The sequence below is a fragment of the Bombus vancouverensis genome, chromosome 13, assembly GCF_051014615.1.
Source record: "Bombus vancouverensis nearcticus chromosome 13, iyBomVanc1_principal, whole genome shotgun sequence".
NCBI classification, from domain to species: Eukaryota; Metazoa; Arthropoda; class Insecta; order Hymenoptera; family Apidae; genus Bombus; species Bombus vancouverensis.
Window position 1 is genome coordinate 12,537,889 of NC_134923.1, and position 19,894 is coordinate 12,557,782.

The 19,894-nt window shown below is 40.2% G+C and overlaps 1 protein-coding gene across 2 annotated transcripts in view; it reads right to left on the reverse strand.

Annotated features, from left to right (window-relative positions):
* uif (sushi, von Willebrand factor type A, EGF and pentraxin domain-containing protein uif) overlaps window positions 1-19,894 on the reverse strand; it is a 50,515-nt gene that overhangs the window by 6,125 nt on the left and 24,496 nt on the right. Inside the window, exons 3-31 of one of the 2 annotated variants that reach the window (XM_033346242.2) lie at window positions 19,385-19,418; window positions 16,187-16,268; window positions 15,455-15,621; window positions 13,896-14,036; window positions 13,192-13,421; window positions 12,670-13,023; window positions 12,197-12,571; window positions 11,921-12,089; window positions 11,338-11,700; window positions 10,775-10,957; window positions 10,528-10,704; window positions 10,208-10,410; window positions 9,338-9,961; window positions 8,878-9,001; window positions 7,273-8,595; window positions 6,515-6,967; window positions 6,216-6,433; window positions 5,863-6,115; window positions 4,742-5,583; window positions 3,623-4,506; window positions 3,246-3,493; window positions 3,027-3,158; window positions 2,795-2,960; window positions 2,424-2,675; window positions 1,776-2,317; window positions 1,465-1,677; window positions 1,222-1,377; window positions 886-1,009; window positions 553-615 (exon numbers count right to left, since the gene is read on the reverse strand). In XM_033346242.2, the coding sequence (XP_033202133.1) occupies window positions 553-615; window positions 886-1,009; window positions 1,222-1,377; window positions 1,465-1,677; window positions 1,776-2,317; window positions 2,424-2,675; window positions 2,795-2,960; window positions 3,027-3,158; window positions 3,246-3,493; window positions 3,623-4,506; window positions 4,742-5,583; window positions 5,863-6,115; window positions 6,216-6,433; window positions 6,515-6,967; window positions 7,273-8,595; window positions 8,878-9,001; window positions 9,338-9,961; window positions 10,208-10,410; window positions 10,528-10,704; window positions 10,775-10,957; window positions 11,338-11,700; window positions 11,921-12,089; window positions 12,197-12,571; window positions 12,670-13,023; window positions 13,192-13,421; window positions 13,896-14,036; window positions 15,455-15,621; window positions 16,187-16,268; window positions 19,385-19,418 (9,095 nt within the window). The remainder of the gene's footprint in view (window positions 1-552; window positions 616-885; window positions 1,010-1,221; window positions 1,378-1,464; window positions 1,678-1,775; window positions 2,318-2,423; window positions 2,676-2,794; window positions 2,961-3,026; window positions 3,159-3,245; window positions 3,494-3,622; window positions 4,507-4,741; window positions 5,584-5,862; window positions 6,116-6,215; window positions 6,434-6,514; window positions 6,968-7,272; window positions 8,596-8,877; window positions 9,002-9,337; window positions 9,962-10,207; window positions 10,411-10,527; window positions 10,705-10,774; window positions 10,958-11,337; window positions 11,701-11,920; window positions 12,090-12,196; window positions 12,572-12,669; window positions 13,024-13,191; window positions 13,422-13,895; window positions 14,037-15,454; window positions 15,622-16,186; window positions 16,269-19,384; window positions 19,419-19,894) is intronic. The other variant, XM_033346259.2, reaches the window with a different exon arrangement.

The window sequence follows — 19,894 nt, forward strand, 5'->3', positions numbered from 1 at the left end:
TCGACTCGTTGGTTCCTGGTAAAGTGTCCCATTCAACTAGTCCGTCGTGTGTGAACAGTTAGTAACAACGTGCATACCAGCGTTTACTTCGTAATTGTCGGTTAGAGTCGACTTAACAGTTGTCAGAATCTCGTTCGTACCATAACTATTCCATAAATGAATAATCACATGGTCGACAGAAACGAATAAAAATAATATAAACGATATTAAAACGACAACTTATTAAAATCGACCATCGCTCGATTCTCCTCTTATAAATACATATTTGACAAGAACGGTTCCTCGTCACGTTAGAAGAGCCGACCTATTTAATTAGTCTAATTAGTTCGAGTTTAGTAACATTATGATATAGATTACGATTATTGTTTCTCCATGTACGATTCATGCATCCGTGATTTGTCTCGGAATGGTAAAATGCTTCATGTAACGTGGATCTTAATATATTTAAAAATGGTGAGATGAATGTCGGATAATACCGAGACCCGAATGACGAGAACACATGTACAATGATACGTTTCGCACGTGGCTTAAATCGAGTTGCTGTGTCCTTACTTTATCGCCGGGAACGAGATCTCCACCTCGTAGGTATCGCTTCCTTGCCGAGCTTGTCTCGTTCTACGATGCAACACAAGTAACAAATGCTAAGTACCAATCATTCTTGCACATCCTATCTGATGTTATTTTTCCATGATTTTTCGAAGCTGTATCTCGATGTTCAGTAGATTATAAATTTCATTGCTATAACTAAAGTGAACGTGATATCCGTTTCAAATAGAAATTTCAGTTCTATTTCTTTCTATTCTATAATTTTTCATTCTATTCGTTTGAACAGCGCGGAGATGTTTGACGTGGAGATACTGTTGGTTGATAGGATAAAATACTTACGGTTCAGCTGGCACTACTGCTGAGATTATGTACGTTCCACCATCCTCTTCGTTCGTTTCTCTGGTGGTGCGTATGCGATGATCGCATTGAACATCGATGTGCAAATCTTTGCATTCGCGAGTTCCTATGAAAGACAAAATGCATTCGTTAAGAATTTCTTAGTACAGTACAAAGTATGATATAACGAGGTTGTGGAGGATTAAGCCATCTAAGAGTTGGATTGATTGCTATTTTAAGCTTTCTTCGGAACTTACAACGAGAGTCACAAATTTTCTTTTATGTCGACTGAAAAATAATTCTACAAATAATTCGTACGTTATACAAAATATTGCTTACCTTCGTACGAATATGAGCAGAAATTCCAATCTCTATTCAAAGAATTCACAGCATCTCGAACTTTCTTCTTGAGCACTCCCTGACCAGCTTCGTTGCATAGCACTGATGTTGGGAAGTTCATTTTGATTCTGAATACACGCTGCGCTGGTGTGGCACCTGACCAATAGATATAACAGCATGATACATAATTAGAACAGCAAATGAAAAAGAAAAACAGGAGAAGCAATTTAACGTTAAACTTACTTGTACAAGCTGGATAGATGAGAGGAAGGGACGGATCGTTGGTTGGTCTCCAGAATCCTTCAGCTCCGCAGGTGTAGAATTTCGGTACTTCTTGAGAGAATCTCAACCCGGGGTTGCAGAATATCTCACAGACCTTGAACTGGCCGCCAGAGCCCCAGTCTTTGCATTGTTGCGTGCCTCCAATTGGATCTGGTAATTCTGGGCAGAAATCGGCTGAAAGATGAAACAAATTATCCCTGAAATGTCTCTGTTTCATAAAAGTCGCGTAATACTAGAAAACACGATTCGAATTGTACATAGAGTTCACCTACATAGTACATAGACCTTGAAATTGCAGCTGGCAGAGTTTCCAGCCTGGTCATAAGCCACGTAACTAATATCGTACGTTCCCCACATTAATGTTTGTCCTGACCTATGTCCATTCTTCTCCTGGATCCTCACTATACCAACGTTATCGACGAATTTCGGTTCATCCCAGCTAACTATAGCTGATCCGTTCTTGGCGATCACCCAAAGGTCGCCTGGACAGTACTCCATTTTCGGTGGAATTTTGTCGGATTCCAATTGTTGACACTTGGTACCGCCGTATCCAGGTGGACATACTCTTTGTCCACAGTGTGAAGGTACGACTCTCTCTACTCCTCCGACTGTGTCATCGTAGCCTGCCCAAGTTAAGACCAAACCTTGGTAGAGAACAGGTTCGGTACGACAGTCACGAACTTGTTTCTGGATCTCGTTCGTGATATGTAAGGCTCGACTCCAGATTTGTACCTTGGTCAGATGTCCTTGGAAGCCTGATTCCGTGTAGCCTTTCGTATTTTCGCTCTGTGGCTTACCTAGCACTGCCCAGGCACTGAAAGATGGGGTTTTTATAAGTTCATGCGTGGTTAAGCGAAGCATAGTTAGATGAGACAAGCTAACTAAGTATGTACTGTAGATAACTAGGACAAGGTACTCACTAAGAAGGAAGAGATCTTCCGCTTCCATAACCTTCCGTCTTGCTGGCAATTAGACCCTCTGTTATTAAGACCAATTCTCCACCGTTTTCACCATTCCAAACTACAGCAACGTGATGCCACTGGCCATCGTTAATCGTTGCATACTCTCTGAATGGCAGATAAACGTCTTGCAGATCGTGGAATAACGACACTTGGACTCCATTGCTGTGTGCCTGGATCATAAGTCTCCTATTCATAGGAACGTGTGGAGAGCTGAAACAGAAATGAAGCAAATAATATATTTCTATTATATTTCTACAATAAATTATTATTATTAGGAAACTTTAATTTAAATCGATATCTAAGAAAAAAGTGTGAATATGAGCGTCTACCTGACTGAGTAGAGAGTGAAGAATATTCCAGCTTCATCTTTTTGAGTATATTGCACCCACATGGCCACTGTTAGGCTCTTTCTTCCTCCAGTAAAGAATGGAATCACTTGGGCTGCGCTACTGCGCACTGGGTCGCTGAAGTACAAATCGTAATCCACTTGGATAGCTGAAAAGATATTACCAATTATTACACGTATATTTTCATTATTACAAAAATACTATGTATACTTACACTTTCTGCAATCGTCACCAGTCAAGTTGAAAGGACATTGGCAGAAGAATTTGCCAGTAAGATCGATGCACGTCGCTGATGGTGGACATGAATTCTCTTTGCAGTCGATTATATCATCCTCGCACGTTTTGCCTGAATAATATTTATAAGATAACGCTTTGTCTATGGTATTCAAATTTCTACCTAAATTATTGTCTTGTAATTTATCGAATGAAATACCTGTGTACCCTGATGGACAAATACAAGTGAATCCAGCACCTTCGTCAATACACGTAGCTCCGTTCTTACACGCGCCAGCCTGACAAGCGTCATATTCGTATTGACAACCGATTCCAGTGTAGTCATCGGGACAAGTACAGTTGAGCCCAGATCCAAAGTCTTGGCAACGTCCATTGTGCATGCAAGGATTGCCAATACAACGCTCGGGTGCTGTTTCACATTGTTTTCCATCCGTTCCTGACGGGCATCTGTTACAGAATATTTTAAATCGTTACAAACAATCCGAATCTGAACAATAACATGAAAATACTACAAATGTCTGCACTTATACATAGTACATAAACTAACAAATCACATCATTCTACCATTATACTTACACACAAAAGTAATCAATGAACAAATCAACGCAAGCCGCATCATTCTGACAAGGATGATTTTGGCACATTCCAACGTCCACCTCGCAATGAACTCCAGTCCAACCTTCAGGACACATACATTTAAACCCGCCGACCTCGTCTCTGCACGTGGCGCCATTTAGACAAGGATCGGATGCACAGTCATCGATATTGATCTCACACGCTGATCCGGTATAACCCTCGCGACAGTGACAAACAAAAGTATTATCCAAATCAACGCAACGATCTGTTCCAACAGGACTGCATGGGTCACTGAGACATTCATCCAATTCAGCTTCGCATTGAAGTCCAACGAAACCCGGTCTACATTTACAAACGAATCCTTCTAACTGATCCACGCAGGTCCCTCCGTTTTGACAAGGTTCAGAGGCACAGTCATCGATAGTGTGTTGACACTGTTTGCCTGTATAACCTGGTTCACAGGTGCAAGTGTATCCATCAACCTGATCGATACATTGGCCATTGTTCTTGCAAGGTTTGCTAGAACATTCGTTGATATTCGTTTCACAAGCTGCACCTGTCCATCCTGGATGACAGATGCACTCGTGGCTGAATAGATTATCTACGCATATTCCATTTAGACAAGGATTTCCTGAGCATAAATCTATTTTCTCGTGACACCGTTTGCCGGTGAATCCTGCAGGACAGTCACAGCTGAAGTCGGCTACTAAATCTGTGCAGTTGGCACCTAGTAGGCATGGTTTTTCAGCACAATCGTCTGTGTTGATTTCACAGCTCTGACCCTCCCAACCTGGTAGACAGTCGCATTTGTAGCGACCTTGTTGCAGCGCTACGCAGGTGGCGCCGTTGTTGCAAGGATTTCCACTGGCTGTGCATGGGTTTATCTGCAAATAGACATTATTATTAGACGTTAATTGCTACTTTGAGCAGCAAGAGAAACTGTGAATTTTTCGATAACGATAGAAAATTTGTCCCACGATAATAAATAAGGGAACAGTATGAAAAAACAGATATTGAAATGTTAATTCTCAGAAATAGGAGAAGAATCTTAAACTTGGCATATCCTTGATTATTCCAACAATTACCAACTCTAAGATATAAATGGTTCTCAATACTCACAGTGATATCACAGTCGACACCAGTGTACCCAGAGCGACAAAGGCACGTGTAGTTATTAAATCCAGGTTCGTCTTTGCACATAGCTCTCTCAGGACAGGTGTCGTTCGAACAATCTGACTTCTCTTCCTGGCAATTAACTCCAGAATAACCATTAGCACACTGACACCTGTAACCCTGTGGCAAGTCTATGCACGTAGCTCCATTATAACAAGGCTGAGAGGCACATTCGTCGATATCGATTTCGCAGCGCCTTCCAGAGAATCCGGCAGGACAGAGACATTGGATACCGTGTCCCATGGGAACACATAAGCCTCCATGTTGACACACACTGTCGGTGCACTGCACCGGCTTGCATTCTTCTCGTCCAACTGCTCCTGCACCATCGGTGTACATATTTGTCGGACATTCAACGCAGGTGGTAGCTCCGTGTTGAGGTTGGAAGAAGTCCTTAGGGCACTGAGCACAGGGAGCCAGTCCTGTGTCAGAGTACATGCCAGGAGAACATTTGGCTCTGCATCGATCTCGACCTGGAGCAGCTGGCTGGTAGGTGAAGGTTCCTGCTGGGCAGGTCTGGCAATCTTTATAGCCACCAACTGGCGGCTCTCCTGTATAGCTGTTTCTGGGACACTCCAGACATGGTACCAGACCTGTTGGAGAATAGGTACCGTATCCACAAACGGGGACACAGTCGTCTATGCTCTTGGAACCCTCTTCTCGAGTGTATGTACCGAATGGACAGCGTAAGCAGGATCCTTGGCGGTCGCTATTTTGGTAGAAGCCTTTCGGACAGGATGTGCATTGTTTTTGCTTTTCTCCAGCGAATGTTCCGGCTGGACAATGCACTGAAAGTGACAGTAGAGAGAGTTAGAAGCTAGATTGTTTTCAGTTCTTGTATAGGCTAAAGGGGAAACAGTATTAAAGTCTAGTCCGTCTATGACTATAGTTTAATAGCAAAGTAGTAGGGCGAGAAGTGATTCTATGTAAATGTTTTCGAGAATATTTTTTTAAAAATCGAGGATAAAGTAAAGTTTTAATTTAGAAATCTGTGTCGTTTTAAAAACTGAAGCACATTACTATGCACGCTCATAAAAGTTAGGAAATTGATATCGAAATATACTTACGACACCGTGGGACATCGTTGGTATCCATGTTCAAAACTTCGCCAATGCTACACGTGAAGCCACGAGTGATGGATGACTTTAAAGCTCTAAGAGGAGGACACTGATTTCCAATGGCAGAAACGTTTAATAATGGTTCTATAACTGCACTAGTGGAAGGAACTGATAGATCGAAGATCAAGTTCAGCGTGGAGCCACAGAGATCGTACAATTGAGGCTGACGTATAGCTGGTACGATGACGAGAATGAAGTCCATCTAAAACACACGTCCATATTAGTGATTTTTTTTTATTGAAGACTTATCAAAAGCTTCTATACAATAAACAATGTATTGAATCTTGCTCCATAATAATCACCTTCAAAACATTTTCTTCAAGAAGAAACGGTACTGATCTCACAAATGACACGTTCATATTGACATTCACAGCAGAGCAACGTTGCGTCAGGATATTATTCAGATTCATATAATATTGAGACATAAGATCCTGATACTGCGGCAGGCAGGATCTCGAAACAGCGCCATTGGCTCTGTAAGTTACTGCTGCGACCACATGATAGTTCGCCTGTTGTGTATCTACAAAATACAATACATATGCATGTAAAAAGTGATTCAAAGAATGTAGCAGGATTAAGATAAAAAATTGAAGAAACTTACTTTCTGAGACACAATCAGGAACAACGGAGGAAGGAGACCAGTGTTTAGCGACGTCACACGTGAACGTCTTCACAGGTGCACCATCGGTGAAACGGAAGCCATTCTTGCAAGTGGCGATACACTGAAGTCCCTTATCACCAGGAACACACTTTAGTCCTCCATTAGCCGGTGGTTTCAATTCCCAATCGACGCAAGGCGTTGCTTGAACAGACACTTGGAAGTGACAGGATGCCCTATTTCCACTAGAGTCTGTCGCGTAAACAGTAACATTCTCGAAGCCTCCAATTGGTATCACTGCTCTTTCCGGGACAAATGTAATCTTCACTGGTCCAGAAACATCTGTAGCATTGATTCTTCTGCGAGTTTCGTTGAAATTGACGGAGTAACTTTCTTGCTTGTCTATTAACTCTATGACGTAGCTTTGGGGACAGCTCAGTTTTGGCGGTGTCACGTCTGTGGATGACCAAGAAATGATTATATAAAAATATAGAACTTTCTCAAAAAATTTCCAAATTTGTTAACAAGAGAATTACTTATGATTGCTATAAATTTCACATTTTGAATGCCATCATATATAAGGGAACTTTTAAAATTTATTAATTATAAAAGCTTGGAAGTATGCGCCTTTCTTATTTGGTACCAGAAACGTAAGAAATCTTGTATGACCATAGGGAAATACTTCTCGAATAATTTCAATAATAATTCTAATGTTGAAACAGGAAATAGGCTACAAAAATGAAGATAGAATATATGCTTACCAGGTACAGTGATGTTGATCTCACAAATAGCCACATTTCCATCATAATCAAAGGCCACATATTTCACCACAGTATCCTGAAACACCTTCAGTGGTGTTCTAAAACTATGAGGTTTTACTTCCAATCGCGCAATACTTCCACTGTTATCAATAGCCGTGGGTTCAGTGAAATTCACAGGCAATAATCCTCCATCCGTTCCCTTTTGTACCACAATCGGTTGTTGAGGACAATTCTGGAACACTGGTGGTTCATTGTCCACGCAGGGAGAGAACCCATAGTCGTATCCCAACAATGGTTCTGTCACTGGTTCCTCGCAACCCATTAATTCAAACTTCAAACAAGCGTTATCCATATAACTAACAATTCCAAGAATGACAAACCGAGCTTGGACATATTTAGGCAAAGTGATCATCGCCAATTCTCCGTAATTCCCAGGATCTCTCATAGTCAGATTAAAATTAGGGAAGTAGACGACATAATTCTCAATCTCAGCCTGTTTGTAGAAGAACCTAATCTCCGTTGGCCTGCCAACGATGTCATTCGTCACCACACCTTTCACCAAAATTGCTTTTACTCTATAAACTTGACCCAAATCAACGCTGACGTAAGTGAAGGCCTCTTGTTTACCACACCAACCGGTCACTGAATTCAAACGGACGTTCTTAGCCTCGTAATTAGGCCTTTCCGAGGTTGCATTGATGGCTGAGTCTGGAATTCGTCCAGAGGCTAGACCAAGAGGCTTCACGACTTTGCATTCTGGCTCTCGAACGCAGACAATTGGTCGAGGATTAATGAGAATATATCCTGGTCTACTGCAACCGAATTGAACTTCTGATCCTTGCTCGTAGCTCCTGGCTACTTGGAAGCCATCGCTAGGTCGTCCAGGGTCTTCACAAACGGGACCTTCGCATCGGAGGTTCCCAAAGTCCCAGATTCCATTTGCTTGACACCTGACTACATTGTCATGACGATTTGTTTGTCCAGCCAGTTTGAAGGTGTCTTGACAACCGAAGAAGAAGGAAGATTGGTATTTGGTGTCCAAATATTGACCATATTCCGCGCCAGGTGTTGGAAGAGGCTTTCCACAGTCGGCTCTTGGACAGGCTGGTTGATAACCTGATAGCCAATAATCTGGTAGACCTGGTTTCGGATCGTACACGCATTGACGGAAGCCTGAGGTAGCTGTATTGCGCAAATAACGACCGTTGCTGCCACATTTTAGGGTGACGTTTTGTTTGAATGGTACCAGGACGCTGGCTTCGTCGCTGCGGATCACCGAGAGGCCTTCGTTCTTGTCGTCTGGTAGCGACACACACTTGGCATCTGTGGAAATATTTTGTTGGAAATAATAGTTTTGGTTAATCTGTTCGCACGATTCTCAATGATTTCTTCGGTATCTCATTCAGTGATTGTACGAGTATATGTGTGTGTCATTTCCTCTATATATTATACTATCTTTAGTATTGAAAAATGTAAAGGATATTATTTGAACTACTATAGAATATAGGAAACATTAAATAACACAGAAAAAAATTTTTACGTGTTCTTTCAAATTATATCTTGGATAATTTATTGTAAAACAGTATTTTCGACGATCTCACTTACATTGACATTCGGGAGTGGTTCCATTCCAAGCTCCACTGGACGTGCAAATAACAGCCGAGGAACCAGACAACACATATCCGAAGTTACATTGGAATCTCACAAGATCACCAAAGTGATGTTTTTGCTATAAAGAAAATACAAAATGTAACAATATATACATATAATAATGAAATTGTAGAGGACGAGTCAGAAGACGACGCGAATCGAGAGCGACTCATGTTGATGTTTTGCCTTGGGACTTTGACACCGTCTTGACATACCAAACAAACGTATCGACAAACAAACTCCGAGCAAAACAATGTCGCCGCTGCGCGCAACCGTCCTTCACAATACAATACAATAATAAAATAAAATATTTCGTGTAAAAAATAATATAGTTGTAATACATAAAATTTCATTCTAAGTGAATGTCAAAGACATTATACTACAATTATTCGAAAGGTATACATTGAATTCGAACCTTGGTCGACAATAACTTTCCATTCTCAGGCGCCGATATAGCTGGACACATAACTGGTACGCAAGTCTTATTCTTCTGAACCAAATCTCCATCTCTCTCACCAGTTTCGTGCTTCTCTATGTAAAAACCAGCAGTTCCATTGCCTTTGTACAATTCGTATCCCGTATTACACATACAAGCATAGCTTCCAGGATTGTTTATACATTTCTGGTGACAACCACCATTGTTAATGGCACATTCGTTGATATCTGTACACTCTAAACGAGTGCATCCCATGATTTCGAGTTTCATACAGGGTGCTCCAACGTAATCTTGAATTCTAAATTTGATATAACGTGCCTCGATGGGAACTGGCAAGTTTAGAACAGATAAAGTAGGTTCTAATATCCTGAACTCTACCGGTGTTCCATCAGGATTCGTGTAGTCTTTAAAGGTATCTGTTAGATCATCGGTGTATTGAATTCGCACTGCTGATGTGTAGGCTATGTTTCCATCTACTCTGGAGACTATTTGCGTACGGAAACCGCGGATGATCGTTGGAGCTTTCATGTCGATCATCACCCAGTTTGCGCCTGGTTCGATGTTGTTGCCGCACCAACCATCGCCATTGTTCAGTCGAACGCCCTGAAATTTTCAAGATCTTTTTATATTTGACACAGCGGGTAGCAGTAACTGACATTAGCACATCGCCTGTTTGAGATTCGTTATAAATACTAAACAAATATAAATAAATATATTGCAAATAGTATATATGTTATTGAATTACATTCTAATTTTTCCCACATTTGTTAATTCCTTCTTCGGCAGTAATAAGCCGTGCTTGTAATAAATGTACTTCAAACATTGTACATATGTGAGAATTATACTCACAGTTCTGGTGTAACCATTCTCAGAGCTTGAAACGGTGATAGACTCATCCGGGATACCACCATTGATCAATCCAAGATCGCCTATAGGTCTGCATTCCATAGTTGGAGCGAATCCAGGTTTGCATTTGCAAGTAAACGCACCAGGATTGTTGATGCACTCTGTGGAGGCTAGGTCGCATTGGCTCGATGCACACTCGTTTATATCTGTAGAAAATACGAAAGACGATATTAACCATTAGGGTTTAGGCTTAAAAGATGCTGCTATGAAACATACATTAGTTATGAAATCCAAGTCTAAATCAAAATATTTACAATCCTTACCTTCGCAAGTGGGTACATTATCGAACAGCTGATTGGGTCCACACTGTATGATATTCGACCCGGACAGTTTATAGCCTCTGTTGCATTGAACTCTAGCTTCGTCTCCATAAAAGTAGTCCTTGGTCGTGTCGACTACGAAACCGTTCTTGATCGTGGGTAGCAACGGACACTTTGCACCTACACGAGAAAGTATGGTCAAATAGCAAAGAGATATTGTGCAATCTGTTACAAAGAATCGAATACCCACGAGAACACGTTGGTACTTCGTCGGACCAGGTTCCATTGCTCATGCAGAGAATCACAGGATGTCCGCTTCTAACGTATCCTGGCTCACACTCGAATCGTACAATTGTTCCGTAACTTCGTCCACCTCCATTTAGGATAGTTATGTTGGAGTGCGGCGCTTCCGGAAGCGGAGAACACTGAGAGGCTATAGAGGGAATTAATTAATATTTGATATTTCTTCTTCTATATATACCTAATTTTTAGACTGTTCAAAGTTAATATTTTTAATTCTCCTGTTGCTTCACGGTATTCTTCTGTTTTTAACACTCAATTTCCAAATTGTTCAAAGTTGATAATATTCGAAACTTTAATTCTTTCTTAATAAATCTCTTTATGATATCGAGTTGCAGTCGTGGCAGGAATTAAGGTTCTTATTCGACAAAAGTAGCTTGTATTTACGAAAAATTTAAAGAAATGTGATTTATCGGATATAATACGTTATAAATTCTTTGGAAGATAGATTGCAGTTTTAGACTAGACTAGATTACAATTACTTCCCTGATACAAACTCTTAAAATTATTTACCTAAACAAGATGGCTTCTTCTCCCATCTTCCATCAGCCATGCACGAAATTTTCTCGGTAGGTCTACCAGATGGGAATGCGAAACCAGCGTAACATTGATAAGTAGCCAAACCGCGATAGGTAACATTAGAGGATCCAATGGAGAAACCATTGTCAATTTGCGGTACCGGTCCACAGTAAACTTCTTGACACTTGGGAATGTAGGTAACAGACCAGTTCCCTCCAGGAAGACACTCTGTGGTAATCTTCGCTTTACCAGTGGCAAATTCCTGGCCCAGGGGACACGAGAACGTTACTGTTGTACCGAAAGCTGTGTCCCTGCTTGACGCTAATGCTCCTTCGCCGGACTGAAGCTGAGGACAATCTAAAAAAATTCGTAGATTATCGTATCAAACAGTATCGTAACTTCTATCGATCTTATACCAGTATGTTTTATTCCTTCTTGTGTCGTGACTCTACTAGCCTAATAATAAATAGTAGAAAATTTTCGTGATAAGACGACCAATACAAATAATTGCGAGTAAAAACAGCCATCGTAATTATCTAGAAAATACCGTACAACCTTCTTCTCATTCGAATGTTACCTGCTGAGAACTCTGCTTGCCAGCCAGGACTGCTATGAAGAGCATCAGAGGTGAATCTAACCAACATTTCTCCGCTCTCAGCTGTCAAAGTGATCTTTGGTCTCGTGTTCGACGTGAACCCACTTCCAGGATGCAAACGGAGGCCATTAGTATTTGGGCCATCGTATATCTATCGAAAAAGTTAATCGGTTAATTATCAAAAGGTCTATTCTTTTCGAATCTCTTAAATAAGAACGATAATAATTATTTTCTCAAAGGAAAATCATTCTTAGTTACCTGGACAAAGTCAGTCTTATGAACGTTGAAGCTGATAAACTTCAGGGACAGCGGTCCTCCCTGAGGATTCTTCACCCTGTACAAGCACTCCTGGTTGTTAGGATAATCATTCAACCCGAAAGATGGCGACTGAACCGTTCCATTCCTAGCAATTATCGTAGCTTTACAACCTTGAGTGTATCGAATGCTGAAGCCTCTTCTTGAGTCACCAAGACTAGTCTTGAGGTAGAGGTACAAGTTACTTCCAGTTGACATGATCACCGTAGGATTGTCTTCCGATTTGCCTGTTAGTCTGGCTATCGGTCTGCTCATTGGCGAGTCACCGTCTCTAATTAGAATGTAGTCCCGATTCATCTCGAGATCCAGATCTTCGATCTAGGAAGTAGAATTAATTACCGTTAATGAAAGATCGAGATGCAAAATCGAAATTTTTCTTCTCATTAGAAACTTAATTCTTTCTTTCTATTACGTACTTCGAGCGACATTATACGACCAGGTTGAGCTTGCAGAATATACAGACATTCCAATCCTCCAGGATAATTCTGAGGATATCCTGGAGAGGTGAGGACCTGTCCTTGAGGAGTTGCTCGAAGAATTCCGCCGCAAGTTTGCGGTTCGGTTTTCCACGAAGCTCGGAAACCTTTCCTTTCCACCGACGAATCTGTGCTAAATTTGATGATCATGAAGTTCGAGGCGGATACGAATAGTTTGTTGGTGAGTTCTTGCTTGCCGGAGAGAGTCGCCAGGTTCACGGATTTTTCTTCTGTCCTACCACCGACCAGGATCTGTACTATGTCGAAGCTCTTTTCCGTTTCGAATTCTTGGAACTGAACAAAGAAGAAAAAAAGATAACTCGTTGACGTTAATAGAGTTCTCTTACGATTCTTTGATAAAGAGCGCAACCTGTATTTTTATTTGATATTCTTTACTGGCTATCGCGAGCATCGAAATAAAAGAAGAATATCAACATGAGAGTTAAAATGGGGGTCTTGTACCTGTAACAGGATATTATGGCCTTGAGGGCCTTCCAAGGTCCACTTGCAGTTGCTGAGGGGTGCATATTTGTGCGGATAATTAGGGCTCTCGACCACGTCGCCACTGCTGGCCATATAAAACTGGCAATTAGCCGGACAATCTATTTCGTCCGAAAAATCACCGCAATCATCCTGTTTGTCACACTTAAACGCCGCGTTCACACACTTTCCGTTAGAACAGTGGAAAGAGCCTACGAAAATTCACAAATAATATTAACTATAAAGATGGATGATATCTTACGGTGATTAGTAGACCAGACCGTGAATGTTTGCGCGTTTTATGGAATATTTAAATATACAAAAATATACTGAAATATACATCAAGTTCGAAACGATACGATAACATAAATCTAAGAAGTATAATATTCGAAAATTTAAGGAATATCCAATGCAAATGATAAAATATAAAATACATTTTTTTACGTTTTCCACTTTAATTTCCGTTTTCTCAATTTATATTCAATTACGTGTATTCCATTTATATAATTCCAAAACTATCGTTTGCCAAGTTAGAAATTATGAATTGGCAATTTTCATCACTGCGGTAGGTCTGGTATTAAAAGATCGAGTAAATTTCTCAATTTCTCAAAGATATGAATTTATTATATTATAAACATTCACAGTCAGGCGATTAGGGTTGTGCGAGGTCGTGGAGAAATGATTACCTGCCGGGCAGGCGTTGGCACGGCACATGAAAGGAAGCAACGATTCGCACGTGGTCAGCTCCCACGTTTGTCGGTCATCCGTCAACGCGACGTCCACGCATTCACCTGATTGCGGATTCGGCTGCTTCGACGCCCAGAAACCTGAATACCAAAGCTGTTCAGGCCCACTGTCCTTCTCGTTCGATGGAATTTCGGGGAAACGCGAGGCGCTCGATGAAATGGCCAGGAATTTAAGAAAATTGGTCTAACTTTTGCCATTTTTTTCAATTGGACACGTGATAGTGTTATTATCTCAAAGAATTTGTTAGAGAACTTTCTACGAAAACGAAGCAAACGACTTTAAATATCGCGTCTTTTTCTATAATTCGTTGGCAAATTTACAGGGTTGTATTACATTTTAAAATAATTTTTCATTACCAAATTTTGGAATCGACGTCTGATATTATTTCAACTTGCGCGTGTATATTCGTCTAATTTATATTTCATTTGAAAATTATTGTTTTCTAAGTCGTAGTTTCTTGGTATACTCGAAATAGAGAATTTTACAATTCTTTTGGCAGTCTACCTTTCAATGTCAAATACAATTATGTGACGCGATAATTTTCGATATCCGTGGAACATCGAAAAGAAAAATCATGGATTTTATGGAACGTAGAAATCGAAAACCGAATTTACTGGTAAGAAGCGACAGAATTCGCGTTATATGAGGATAGTTGGAGGAACAGCTAAAGAAAAGAAAATGTTATGCAAATATATAATACGCCAGACGAGTAAATTGCAGCTTGCACCTGAGCAGACGTAAAAGCGACGGTATCTGGGCATTGTTGTGGGAAAAGTGTGTCTTCGTGTCGTATACACGATGCAGTTCCGCGTTTCCGTGACCCCGATGAAAACCGGCCTGCACGTGTGTTCGATCGTTAGAAGGACGTCAATTCCAGAGCAAACTATCGTTGCCTTGACTCGTCATATTTTCCCAGTGTGCTCTTCGATTAAGACGTACGTAAATTCACATATCAAATTTCACGATTCTTATTTTCGATACAACTAGTATTCCAAATACGTATATTTAGAAATATATGCACAATATACTAGTTGTGCCAAAAATAAGACCGCTGTAAAATTTTATACGTGTATTTACGAAGATATAAATTAAAATAATAATATTAAAGAATATATATGGTATTCTGAATATATAGAAGTATTAGATAGCTCACAAGTATTAGAATCTACCGTTTAATCGTATTTATTGAAAAATTCCAACAAATTTTTCTTAATTCAACGATCTATATCGTAAGGCACACGTGATACGAATTGAGTAACAGATTTATAATGAGACAATTAGAAAACATAATGGCAATGCGAAGCGTGTAATGTGTGTGAAATACCAATAGGTGTGCTGATACTTATGGCCGCCATTGGATAATGAAAAACATTTTTTCGCTTCATCTATGATCGTACGTCGTAACGATCTCGTCTTCGAATAACGATGGCGCCAAGGAAGATTTAAGAGTCAGAGGTGGAGATGCGTGGAAAGTCGAGCGAAGCGTGATTTTACAAACCGGCGTATTGGGAGACGAGCATTCCAGCGGCCGACTCGAGCGTGTTGGTTCGTAAATCGTCGAGGGAGGCCAGGCCAAGCCAGTAACGATCCAAATGCCGACCGATCATGCTCGCGGACATGTTGTTCTCGCTGTACGACTCCACCACCATCAGTTCGCTGCCGTACCTGTAATCGCATCAATTCGTCCATCTCTTGCTTCGTTCTAGCGTGTAATGACGCGGTTACACAGGCATTCACCGAGTTTCCTCGCGATGCTCCGTTTTATTTTCTTTCCTCTGTTCTCATTCCTCGTTTCGCAACGTCGACGCGTACGAGTACATAAATGGACATGCATCGAGTCATTCGATAGAAGATTTCGCGGCAAGTTTGATCGAGTGTCTGACGTGTTTGGTACCGAGGATTTTCATGCATTTGTTATTTATGTAAAATTTTGAGTCAATTTAAAGAAATCTCTACGTAAATTCTCGATAACTGTACACGGATCGGAGTTTTGTTACCTACGACGCTGTAGGTACAGAATCGATCAAATAATAATTGGTGATACAATAATTCGCAGATTTGTCTATCTTCGCGGATTACCAACGAATTTTCATCGATGCACGTGAGACGTTTCAATAGCGAATAAATTTTTTTATGCACAAAAAACGTAGAAATCGTTATCTTGAATTATTAAAGCCAGTAGCACCGAGAGAAACACGATGAAAAGGCTATTGACAATTGATCCACTTACCTCCTGCATAATTCCGCTGCCTTTTCCCAAGAGTGCCTGATGTTGAAGAATTTGTAACAATGTATACCTTTCAGTTCCCATCCTGTGCAAGAAAAATATCAAGTTATATTTCTCTTTACACGATCGTGCCACATGGCACACAATAACAGAACAAAATTTGTCCTACTCCGAAATTTAGTAGAATAGTGGACGAGTTCAACCTTTTTCCCCCTGTTTTCTCTATTTATCATACTCAGAGGACGTTCATAGTCAGCATCTAACGACCACGAATCTACATTACATTTATTAAATCTATCCCATATCGCAAACCTGTATATCGCGTCAAAAATATCACCTCACCATTAAACAATCAACTATTCCTATCATGGCTTCTACGATAAGCGTCCTAATATTTTCGCGAACCATTGTACCATTGTCTGATCGATTTACGAGCGAAGAGGTGAAACTTTCGGTACAGGTTCGACGCAGGAAACGCGGTTAACCGGTGACCTGTACAGACAGGGACGGACATAACGACCTCGATCGTTTTTAATGCGATTCAGCGGTGTGTGAGCACCGAGAGTCAAAGGTAGGTCGCTGGGTAAGCGGGTAACACATTACAGAAGAGATTCGCCGAGTCGGCTGAAACGTTTCTCGTGCGCTCGCGTTCTTCACCTTTCGATTCTCGAGCATCGGATTTTTTACGAATTTGACTATTTCCGATTTTCAACAAATTCAACGAGTGTTTGACTTATTAACTCGTCGATCGTTGTTCCGTGTATCTGATACGGTATCACTTTATTATTACTTTATTATTACTAAATAGCATAATTAAATATAATTAAATTTTACAATCGAAGTATAATTGCACGTACAAATAGCGTGGTTGATCGAGAAATTCGAAGATATTGATTGGGATTGTCGTGGGTATTTAACGATAGTTTCTGCGTTCAAACGATTTCTCAATGGTTTCTCGATGCCAGCTTGCGTTAGACTCGCGGAGAAATACTCGATGCCGGCCTTCCTTTCTTTTAAAAGGTCAAACGGCCATGTTTATACCGACCATGCGGTTCTCCTCGCGACTATTAGCATTTCTTGATTGAAACAACGCATGCGATATATTTTCCCTGGTACGAACGTTCGCAAATCGTCGTGGAATGTATTAAACGAAAGATCTGTGTACGGGATTGTTAACGCTGTCTCCAAAAATATCGCAATCGATCTATCCCTTTTTTAATCGTTGCTTTCTCTTCTCCTCCTGTTTAACGTTCTCTTTTTCTCTCTTCCTTAAGCAATATTGTAAAATGTAACGATCCATTAGGTCCAAAGATATATATGTATGACACGGCTACGAATTTTGATAAAAAACCAATATCATCCGACCATTATCAATCCAACAAACAACATTTCCGAGAAGATGACGAAAACGTACATTTAATCCCAAAAGTAAGTACGAGGATAACCATATTGAATCTTAAAATTAATCCTCTAGAGGAGGACAAACTTTGATGGAACCGTATTTTCCTCGTTTGTTAATATTAATATCGATATTCGGCTTACTGGAATAGATTTTACATTCATACTGTCATACAGATTCTGCTAAATAACTCAACAATCTTAATCCTGAAAGGAAAAGAAGGTCCGTATCTTCGTCACGACGATGATTCGATAAATTTTTTTCGCATCGCGATTCAAAGATCGCAGGACGAATTATTCAGGCCCTCGATGATCGAGCATGGTTCCAAGGCCTTGGAGCAGGGTCAGCGAGCTGAAATAAAGTTATTTTCGAAGCTCGAGGAATTCTTGCATCCGAAAGCGGTAGATTCGTGTTCGCCGGCACAGGTCCGGCTCGATCGAACATGAAACGTCTCGAGCTCACGCGACAGAACACGGTTAACGATCAAGTAGCTTCATACTTGTACGTGCAACCTACTTAATTGCGCTGCCAGTAACGAGGAAAAGTGGAGCAACGTTGCGAATGGCCGAACTCTTATCCTCATTGTCCCTCGCGTGATTTATTCGCCGTACGCGTCTCGCTTTCGTATTCCTCCTCAAATTTTTTTTTAAAAGAACAACCAAGTTGTGCAACGTTGTGCAGTTCGATCGTGGAAAGATTAAGGTTTCAGGAGTAAGAAAGGAGAAAGCACAAGTACGAGAAGAGCTTCAGAGCGTCGAGGCTCGGCTATTTCGAATTACGAGAACGAGAAAGATTTTGATATACGACTAGGAAAAGATATTTTGATTTATTTCATTCTTTATTGAGATCATCGAAGAAAGAAATACTTTGGTTTCTATTCGAAATGATACTGCAAGTGCATCATGCTAGGTAAAGAATGTGTCTGATGGAAACCATTAGCACTGGTAGAGTTTTCCAAAAAGCAGTATGAAATTGCTACGAGAGCAAGGAGAGGAAATAAGAAGACAAGAAAGAAAGCTTGTTCGATCAAGAAATATATCTTTGTTACCTTTTTAGAAGAAAAAGGATGAATAAGAATGAAGTAAGAATTAATAGAAAAATTCTAATCGTTGAAATATTCCGTTTAATGATTGTAATAATCGTTCGCGCGTGTGCGTTTAAAATTAAAAAAGTAATACGTAAGGATATACTCTGCTATTTCAATATATCCCTGTACTGTCTTTACACGTTTCGCCTTTCTGCTTCGATCGTTTCGTTAACGTCAACTGTATCGTGATTATTGAGACAATAATTACACAAATTGCGCAAGTATTTGTTTTCACAATTTGTTACTTAATAACGCAATATTTACCGACAAATTTAAGATGACACGCTACTTCGATGTTCAAAATTCTTAACATATTCGAACGTTTCCGACTCAGTTTTACAAAACCTAATAAAATAACGGAACGATATTAACGTTATAATTAACGTATAACAATATTTTATAATATTGATAAAGATAATATTAATTTATAATATAAATTACGTTAAGTTTTCTATTTTTACGAAGCCTATTTTCACCTGCCTTCCCTTTAAAATAAAAAGCGAAATTCTGGCAGATTCGTGGCCACATAATAGGGACCCTACGCCTTAAAAAATTTTGAAGCACAACCTGGTCCACGAGTTTAGTAGTCTACCTGGCCAGGTATAGGACCACCAGGTGCGACCTTTTCAAGGTGACCGATAGTCTGGCCGTCAGCCAGGAATTACTTGCTTTAGAAGTCGATGATATCGAGAAGTGTTTTTTTAAAGTTACTCACCGTTCGGACAGGTGAAGACATTTGTGGTAGGAACCTGTAACAAAGAAACATAGTAACGCGTTAAAAACGCTTTACGGCGTAGTAACTCAAAGCACTCGACCACTTTAGCCTCCTTTCGTCCCGATAAAGCGACAGGAATTTAAAGTGAAATAAATTTTAAGCTTTCTTATAGAAGTCGTAAGTGTAGTTTCTTGCACTTAGGCTTTCGATATAAAAGCGTATATGAATTTTTTAACGTTCATGCGTGTATGAAGGTAAAAGGATTCATCAAGGTCGTCGGTTGATTTTTTAAACATTCAATTTATTACTAAACCATTTTGATATTGAAGTTAAGATATCTTCGGTGAATTCAGTCGATCGTTTAATCTCCGAGCGGCTCGATTTTTCTTGAAATTATCTTTATATATAGTTTTATGGACAGAGTAGTTGATAAAGTATATAATGAATTCTGTAGATGTTAAATGAGAAATTTGGAGAAAAGTGAAATGCGGCTAAAATACGTCAATCGGT